At 44.6% G+C, this 9660-nt stretch overlaps 1 protein-coding gene across 1 annotated transcript in view; it reads left to right on the top strand.

Moving 5' to 3' along the window:
• The window catches only part of ACOT9 (acyl-CoA thioesterase 9), a gene marked incomplete at its 5' end in the record, with an annotated part of 18109 nt that overhangs the window by 4945 nt on the left and 3504 nt on the right, over window positions 1-9660 (top strand). The window contains one exon of the mRNA XM_017852894.1: window positions 4329-4403. Coding sequence (XP_017708383.1) covers window positions 4329-4403 — 75 coding nt within the window. The remainder of the gene's footprint in view (window positions 1-4328; window positions 4404-9660) is intronic.

Below are 9660 nucleotides of genomic sequence, written 5' to 3'. Positions count from 1 at the left end.
TCAAAAAAAAAAAAAAAAAAAAAAACTAGCCAGGCATGGTGGTAAGTGCCTGTAATCCCAGCTGCTTGGGAGGCTGAGTCAGGAGAATTGCTTAAACCGGGGAGGCAGACATTGCAGTGAAGCGAGATCATGCCACTGCACTCCAGCCTGGGCAACAGATTGAGACTGTGTCTCAAAAAAAAAAAAAAGAAAGAAAGAAGTGAAGGAAACAATGCTTGGAAGTGTTGGAAAAGAGTAGTCTGAGGCTGGGCATGGTGGCTTACGCCTGTAATCCTAGCACTCTGGGAGGCTACTGTGGGTGGGTCTCTTGAGCTCAGGAGTTCAAGACCAGCCTGAGCAACATGGTGAAATCCTGTCTCTACAAAAAGTACAAAAAATTGGCTGGGCATGGTGGCTCATGCCTGTAATTCCAACACTTTGGGAGACCAAGGCAGGCAAATCATGAGGTCAGGAGTTTGAGACCAGCCTGGCCAATATGGTGAAACCCCATCTCTATTAAAAATACATTAGCTGGGGTGGTGGCACGTGCCTGTAGTCCCAGCTACTGGGGAGGCTGAGGCAGAAGAATCGCTTGAACCTGGGAGGCGGAGGTTTCAGTGAGCCGAGATCGTGCCACTGCATTCCAGCCTCGGTGACAGAGCAAGACTCTATCTCAAAAAAAAAAAAAAAAAAAGTACAAAAAATTAGCCGGTGTGGTGGCGTGCGCCTGTGATCCCAGCCACTTGGGAGGCTAAGGTGGGAGGATTGCTTGAGGCTGGGAGGTGGAGGTTGCAGTGAGCTGAGATTGCGCCACTGTACTCCAACCGGGGTGACAGAGTGAGATCCCCATCTCAAACAAAAAGCAAAACTCCTTTGATTAATTAGGACCCAAGGGGCTTCATAAACTAGCCCCAGCCTATGTTTCCAACTATATTCCCTTTGACTTATCATTTATATACCTTCTTAATGCTCACCACTGGCCTTCAAGCATCGTAAGAATAGGGAGTTATTCATCTTTGCGTTCTAGTGCTTGGCACTAGTGGGTGTTCATGATAGTAAACCATAATTTACATATAGGTTGAACATTGCAACTCTGAAATCTGAAATGCTCCAAAATCTGACTTTTTGAGCACTGACATGATGCCCAAAGGAAATGCTCGTTGGGTTTGGAATGTTCAACCTGTGAGTATTGAATGCAAACATTCCAAATCCAAAACTCCAAAGTAGTCTGAAATACAAAACACTTCTGGTCCCAAGCATTTTGGATAAGGGATATTCAGCTGGGAGTGAGTGAATGAGTATAGTTGCTGGTGCTTTTTCCTTTGCCTGAAATTCTCGTGCTCTGGCTTTGTATCCACATTCTCCCTGTGCTCCAGGATAACTTCATGCTCAATCCCTTTCCTTATTCTCCCATCATGTAACACCTGTTCCTTCCCCAGGCCTCCTTCCTCAATACCATCTCTCTGACTCACTCTCCTGGCACCTGCTAGTCTCCTACAGAGCTGTGCATGAACATGTCTTTTCTCTTCCACTGTGGACTCTACTCCTCAACGATAGGACCTGGGTTTGAGTCACCTAGCTCACTTCCTGACATCCATTCATTTCACATTCATTTAGCAATCATTTATTGAGTGCCTGTCCTGTGCTAGACATACAGCAGTGAGCAAAACAGATAAAGTTCCGTTCTCTTGGAGTTGATATTCTAGTAGTGCCTAGAACCTGCCTCCTTCATTCATTGGCAAATGTTGATCAGGTATCTGCTATCTGCCAGTCTTTGTGCTAAATACTAGGGGTATAACTGGAGGAAAATGGTCTTTGTCCTCCAGGAGCTCACGGTGCAGTAGGGAGACAGCCACATAAACAAATGATTATCATATAGTATATTGTTATGCATTATTTTTCAACAGGGACACTGTTGGCATTTCTGGTGGAAGCATTCATTGTTTTGCAGGCCTGTCCCCTGCATTATGAGGGATTTAGCTCCCTGGTTACCCCCCTCCACAGTAATGCCCCCCAAGTTATGTGACAACCAAAACCACTCTGTATTTTTCAAATGCCCCCCATAAGAGTGATGTCTACTTCTTTTACATTGAGAACCACTGTCAAGAGAGGACTCTTTCTATTAAGGGGCTGAATGAAGGAGGGAAAGAAAATCTGGGGAATAGGGATGGGGGAGGGGAGGAGTGTCATGAAGAATGAGGCTGCTGAGGAAGGCATCAGGTACAGATATAGACAGGAGGCAGTCAACAGCTTGCTCTATCCCAGGACCTCTCGATTGTTAGTTAGCTATGGCTAGAGAAAAAGGTGCAGGTATGAGCACAGTATTTGGTGAACAACTGGAGAAGAATCCTGGGCTCTCTTGTGGAGGGCTTTATATGCCATGCTAACAGGATTAGCCCAGGTGCTGGTGCAAGAAAGGAGCAACTATTTGAAAAGTTTGAATAGGGCAGAGGCATAATGAGATTGGTGAGACTGTTCCTGCAATTGAGGGGGAAGGCGATAAGGGCCTGAGTAGGTAGTAGTGATGAAGCTTGTATCATTTGTTGAGGAGGGAACCGAATATACTCTCAGGTTATAAATAGCTTCTGTCATTACTTTATGGTATGACTTTCCTGGAAGTACAGACTTCTAGGGGATAAAGAAACATCTTAAGGCCCAGGCATGGTGGCTCATGCCTGTAATCCCAGCATTTTGGGAGGCTGAGGCTGGCAGATTGCTTGAGTTCAGGAGGTCAAGACCAGCCTGGGCTACATGGCAAAACCCCATCTCTACAAAAATTAGCTGGGTGTGGTGGTGCACGCCTATGGTGTCAGCTACTCAGGAGGCTGAGGTGGGAGGATTACTTGAGCCCATGAGATCGAGACTGCAGTGAGACATGATCGTGCCACTGTACTCCAACCTGGGTGACAGAGTGAGACCCTCTTCCTGGGGGTTTGGGAGGGGGGGAAGAAACATCTTAAAACCTCAGAGGCCTGTGCATTGTAAATACAGGTTGAGTATTCCTTATCTGAAATGCCTGGGACCAGAAGTGTTTCTGATTTCAGAATATTTGTATTTACTGGTCGAGCATTCCTAATCCCAGAGTTCAAAATCTTGAAATGCTCCAATGAGCATTTCCTTTGAGTGTCATGTCAGTGCTTGAAAAGTTTTGGATTTTGGAGTATTTTTTATTTTTGGATTAGAGATACTCTACCTGCATTTAACTTAACCCACATAATCATCTTTGATTTTACCTCTTTTTGGGAGCTCCTGTGCCCAGCTACGGAGGCATAAACATGTGCTAGTGGTTGGCACACCGCAGTTCCCTGGAACATACTAGTGTTTGTGAGCATGATGGGAGGTCCACTTGGGTAGGTGTGCCATCAGGAGGACAGGTACGCCCTGCAAGAAGCTCAGATTCTGAGGGAAGCAGGCAAATTAAACGCTTATGATACCCTCTGTGACCCTTGCCTTTGGGTCCCAGTCTTGCACAGTTCCAAACTCCATGCCAGCAGCCCATCTCACACAGTATACTGTTTGCATTTTGTTTGTTTTGTTTTGGAGATGGGATGTTTTCTGTCACCCAGGCTACAATGCAGGGGCGTGATCATAGCTCAGTGCATCCTCGAGCTCCTGGGTTCAAGGAATCCTGCCTCAGCTTCCCAACTAGCTGGTACTACAGGCATGCACCACCATGCCTGGCTAATTTTTAATTTTAATTTTTAGTTAGAGACCAGGTCTCGCTATGTTGCCTAGGTTGGTCTTGCACTCCTGGTCTCAGGCGATCTTCCCATCTAGGCCTCTCAAAATGCTGGGTACCATGCCCAGCCCCCTGTTTGGGCTTTGAGGTTTTTTTTCCTCTGCTAGGCTACAGGCTCCTTTGTCATCCTGCCATTCCCAGAGCCTAGTGCTGTGCCTGGCTCAGGGTAGGCCCTTAGCAGATGATGGTTAATGAACGTGCTTCTCCTCTTTTTCCAGTTTCAGGCTTTCTCTCTCCCTCTCTTTTTTTTTTTTCTTTCCTTTTTTTTTTCTTGAGGCAGGCCTGCAATCTCGGCTCACTGCAACCTTGGTCTCCTGGGTTCAAGCTGTTCTCATGCCTCAGTCTCCTGAGTAGCTGGGATTAGAGGCATGTGCCACCACACCCTGCTAATTTCTGTATTATTTAGTAGAGACGGGGTTTTGCCATATTGACCAGGCTGGTCTCAAACTCCTGGCCTCAAGGGATCTCCCACCTTGGCCTCCCAAAGTGCTGGGATTATAGGCGTGAGCGACTGCGCCCGGCCCACATACATACTGTCTGTCAGAGTTGTGACAGGTCTTCCTGATCAATCTATTTCTCATATGTACATTTTCTTTCCTTTGTTCTTTAGTTACATGGTGATGAATTTTGTCCTGTTTTGGATGCAACATTTGTAATGGTGGCTCGTGATTCTGAAAATAAAGGGTAATTGCTATTTTTTCATAATTCTTTATTTTGAAGAATTTCAAAGATACATAAGCCTAGAGAGAAGACTACAATGAATGTCCATATACCTGTCATTTGGACTTTACAGCTTTAATTGCAATATTTTGGCCGTTCTTGTTTCATCTGTTGTTTAAAGAAAATTTATATTTTAAGGCAAATCCCATACATAATGACATTTCACTCTTAAATACTTTAGGCATCTTTTAAAAAATAAGAATATTCTCAGGCCAGGGGAGGTAGCTCACGCCTGTAATCCCAGCACTTTGGGAGGCCAAGGCTGGTGGATCACTTGAGGTCAGGAGTTTGAGATCAGCCTGGCCAACATGGTGAAACTCCACTTCTACTAAAACACAAAATTAGCTGGGCGTGGCGGCACGTGCCTATGATCCCAGCTACTGGGGAGGCTGAGGCACGAGAATCATTTGAATCCGGGAGGTGGAAGTTGCAGTGAGCCGAGATTGCACCATTGCACTCCAGCCTGGGCAACAGAGCGAGACTCTACCTCAAAACAACAACAACAAAAAGAGATGTTGCACAATTCTGTGAATACACTAAAAACCATTAAATTGTACGCTGTCAATGGGTGGAATTGTGGGTGGTATGCAAAATTAATAGCCTCAAGCCGTTACCAAAAAAAAAAAAAGAAAATAAAACAGAACTTACAAGAACATAAAAAATCAAATGTAATATGTTGACCGATATTTGGATCCTGATTTGAAAAATCATTCAAATATTATTGGAGAAAACTGGAATATGAACTAATATTAATAATAAGGACTATATTTTGTTATGTTAGGCATGAAAATAGTAATGTAGTTACTTAAGAGAATATTATCCTTTTTTTTTAAGATGGAATTTTGCTCTTGTTGCCCAGGCTGGAGTGCAATGGTGGGATCGTGGTTCACCGCAACCTCCGCCTCCCGGGTTTGAGCGATTCTCCTGCCTCAGCCTCCTGAGTAGCTAGGATTACAGGCGTGTGCCACTATGCCTGGCTAATTTTTAGTAGAGATGTGGGTTTCACCATGTTGCCCAGGCTGGTCTTGAACTCCTGACCTCGAATGATCCACCCACCTCAGCCTCCCAAAGTGTTGAGATTACAGGCGTGAGCCACCGCGCCCAGCTGAGTTGTGCAATCTCTTAAATCTTTTTAAATCCAGAACAGGTGTGTCTTCCCCTATTGTTTCTTATTCCCTTGTTGAGAGGCTGGATCATTTGTTCTAAATAGTGTCCCACTTTCTGGATTTGTCCTATTGCTTTCTCATGGTGGTTTGTTTGTTTTTTTGGTCTTGTTTTTCTCTATCCCTAGTAATTTCTCTAAACTGAAGTTAGATCTAAAGCCTTGTATTAGATTTCGGTTGAGCATATTTGGCGAGAGTACTACATAGGTGATGTTGTATATCTCATATCTCATGTTGCATCATATCAGGAGGTACAAGTTGTCCCACTCACAGTGATGCTAAGATTGGTGTGGGGGTTCAAGCAGTTACAGCCTAATCTCTTGAAGTTCAGTTTTTCCTCTTCTGATCAGCATCAATCTACAGGGGTTTCCTTTGTCATCCTGCAAATAGCTGAGTTTCCCATCAGTCTTTTTCCAGCGCTTTCGATGTCCACTGCTGATCATTGCTTTAATTACTATCATGAGGCGGTTTAGAGTAATTCTCAAATTTTGTCATTCCTTCTACATTAATTAGCTGGAATTCTGTAAAGAAGAGCTTTCCCTTAACAACTAGGGCAATTGGGTTTGAAATGGAGAGTTAGGATCAATGCTTCATTCTTTTATTTACAAGTTTTCAGAATAAGGAGTTGGTTCACTAGCTGGTGATGACATGCCTTTCCCAGTTTTTTGGATTTTTAGAAAAGTGTCATGTTTTACATTTCTTTTGTTTTCTGTTTGTATGTGTTTTTGAGATGGAGTCTCGCTTGGTCACCCATGCTGGAGTGCAGTGGCGCGATCTCGGCTCACTGTAGCCTCTGTCTCCTGGGTTGAAGAGATTCGCCTGCCTCTGCCTCCCGAGTAGCTGGGACTGCAGGCATGCACCACTATGCTTGGCTGATTTGCTTTGTATTTATAGTAGAGACGGGGTTTCACCAGGTTGGCCAGGCTGGCCTCGAACTCCTGACCTCAAGTGATCTGCCCACCTAGGCATTCCAAAGTGCTGAGATAACAGGCGTGAACCATCACGCCCAGCCCCAGTTTTTTTTTTTTTGAGACGAGGTTTTGCTCTTCTGTCCAGGCTGGAGTGCAGTGTCATGAGCATGGCTCACTGCAGCCTGGGCCTCCTGTGCTCAAGCAATCCTTCCGCCTCAGCCTCCTGAGTAGCTGGGACCACAGGCGCATACCACCATGCCCAGCTAATTTTCTTTCTTTCTTTCTTTTTGAGATGGAGTTTCATTCTTGTTAGCCAGGCTGGAGTGCAGTGGCGCAATATTGGCTCACTGCAACCTCCACCTCCCGGTTCAAGCGATTCTCTGGCTTCAGCCTCCTGAGTAGCTGCCCAGCTAATTTTTAAACTTTTTGTAGAGATGGGGTTTTGCCATGTTGGCCAGAATGATCTCAAAATCCTGAGCTCAAGTGATCCTCTCGCCTCGGCCTCCCAAAGTGCTGGGATTACAGGCGTGAGCCACTGTCCTGCCAGAAAAGTATCATTATGAATTCATGGTTTTAATATGTTTTCTGTATTTCAATAAATTGCAGCCATCGTTTCTCTTGATGCTCCAAGTGTGCCATCTTTGGGCAGTGGGAGTTCCTCTAAGCTGTCTCCTTTCCACCTGTCTCTTTGATACCTTCCTGCTCTCTGACACAAGATGTCTTGGGCTCATCTTACATATTTCCTGCCTCAGGCCTGGTGTCATCCATTTCTCCAAGTAGTTCTGGGGTTCCTTTTAGTGGGAACTGGTATTTAGACCTCAAAATCTGGGCACTAGAACAGTACATTGTTACTAGTTTGTTATTGTTTCTAGGCCTTTTCAGTGGACAGAGCTAGGATATATTTTAAACAAACAAAAAGCCTCATGAAGGCTTGGCGCGGTGGCTCACGCCTGTAATCCCAGCACTTTGGGAGGCCGAGGTGGGCAGATCACTTGAGCCCAGGAATTTGAGACCAGCCTGGGCAACATGGCGAATCCCCATCTGTACTAAAAGTACAAAAAATTAGCCAGGTGTGGTAGCATGTGTCTGTAGTCCCAGACGATGTGGGAGGCTGAGGTGGGAGGATCACTTTAACCCAGGAAGCGGAGGTTGTAGTAAGCCAAGGTTGTACCACTGCACTCCAGCCTGGGCAACAGAGCAAGACCCTGCTTCAAAAAAAAGCCTCATGGTCATTTTCAAGTCAGATTTAACCATATAGTCTTCAACTTAACTTTACGTCATCTTTTTTTCTCTTAAATTGAATTACTGGTTTCTAACAGTTACACCCAGACTGAGAAAACTAATTGTGGGGTAGAGCTGGGGTGGGAGGAATTGCTCTTTGCACAGGACAGAGTCCAGTGGCCTATGGGAAATCTCGTTTGTATTAGAAATTTGATTTAGGAGTCTGCAGTGAAAAATATTTGCTGCTGCATGGAAAGCTGACTTGGAAAGTCAAATTAAGATAGAAAAATATGTTGGTCACTTAGTGATCTGAGGGAAGAATAACACCCCTCTACTCTGGCCCTTCCTGCCAGCCCCAGCTGACCTGCTGTGGCCAGTGACTGGCCTGGGGCTTCTATTCAAGCACTGAAGCCATTGCTGCAAGTTTCACTCCCAGCTGATGCATGTCACTCTTCCAAGCTGTTGTTTCAATTCTTTTGTTTTTTTTGTTTTCAAGACAGTGGTTGGCTCTTGTTGCCCAGGCTGGAGTGCAGTGGTGTAATCTCGGCTCACCACAACCTCTGCCTCCTGGGTTCAAGTGATTCTCCTGCCTCAGCCTCCCTAGTAGCTGGGATTACAGGCACCCACCACCACATCCAGCTAATTTTTGTATTTTTAGTAGAGACGGGGTTTCACCGCATTGACCAGGCTGGTCTCGAACTCCTGACCTTAGGTGATCCACCTGCCTTGGCCTCGCGAAGTGCTGGGATTACAAGGGTGAGCCACTGCCACCGGCCTGTTTCCATTATTTTGTTTCCATTGTTGTTTCATCAAATCTTTGGATTCTACCACAGTGAAGTATTATCCCTTTTCCCTTATTTTTTATTTCAAGAAATTTGATGCTTACAGAAAATAGAAAGAATAATGCAACAAACAAATGCCTTTCACCTAAATTGTATTACATTTGCATTATTCTCTTATCCTCTCTCTATAAATACACATATTTACATATTTTTTCCCATGAATCGTTGGAAAGTAAGTTTGAGACTGCTTCACCCATTCAGGAGTTCAGCATGTATTTCCTAAGAACCAGGCATTTCTACATAACTTCAATGCCTTTACTATATCTGAGAAATTTAACAATGATACAATTATTTAATATGTGATCCATATTCAGATTTCACCAGTTGTCCCTAAAATGTCCTTTATAGCTATCTCCCTGATTCAGGACCCAATCCATCAAGGATTGTATATTGCATTTGGTTATCCTGTTTCTTTAGAATAGTCTCTATGGCATTTGCTGTCCTTCAAAATTGATATTTTAGAGTCCAAGCCAGTTTTCCTTTCCCTTTTTTTTTTTCTTTTTTTGAGACAGAGTTTCGCTCTTGTTGCCCAGGCTGGAGTGCAGTAGCACAATCTCGGCTCACCACAACCTCCACCTCCCAGGTTCAAGCAATTCTCCTGCCTCAGCCTCCCGAGTAACTGGGATTATAGGCATGTGCCACCACGCCCGGCTTAATTTTGTGTTTTTAGTAGAAACGAGATTTCTCCATGTTGGTCAGGTTGGTCTCGAACTCCCAACCTCAGGTGACCCGCCCGGCTTGGCCTCACAAAGTGCTGGGATTACAGATGTGAGCCACCATGCCTGGCCTAAAGCCAGTCTTCTTGTAGAATGTTCTACAACCTATATTTGACTGTTTCCTCATGATTAGAATCAGGTTAAACATTTCACAATTGCCGTTATCCTTTTTATAATGTGAAGTTTCTAGTGTGCAATTAAGGCTGTAACCGTAAGGCTTCCCTAATTGTTCCAGCGTTCACGTGTAAGGCAAGCAGTAAGCATTACCCAAAATGAAAAGCAGGTTCTTTAAAACTAGTAGGTGATTAGTAAAACTAGTAGGTGATTAGTAAAACTAGTAGGTGATTAGTAAAACTAGTAGGTGATTAG

The sequence above is a fragment of the Rhinopithecus bieti genome, unplaced genomic scaffold, assembly GCF_001698545.2.
Source record: "Rhinopithecus bieti isolate Rb0 unplaced genomic scaffold, ASM169854v2 scaffold_35881, whole genome shotgun sequence".
NCBI lineage: Eukaryota > Metazoa > Chordata > Mammalia > Primates > Cercopithecidae > Rhinopithecus > Rhinopithecus bieti.
Note: the sequence above shows the minus strand (reverse complement) of the source record. Positions and strands in the feature narration are given on the sequence as shown.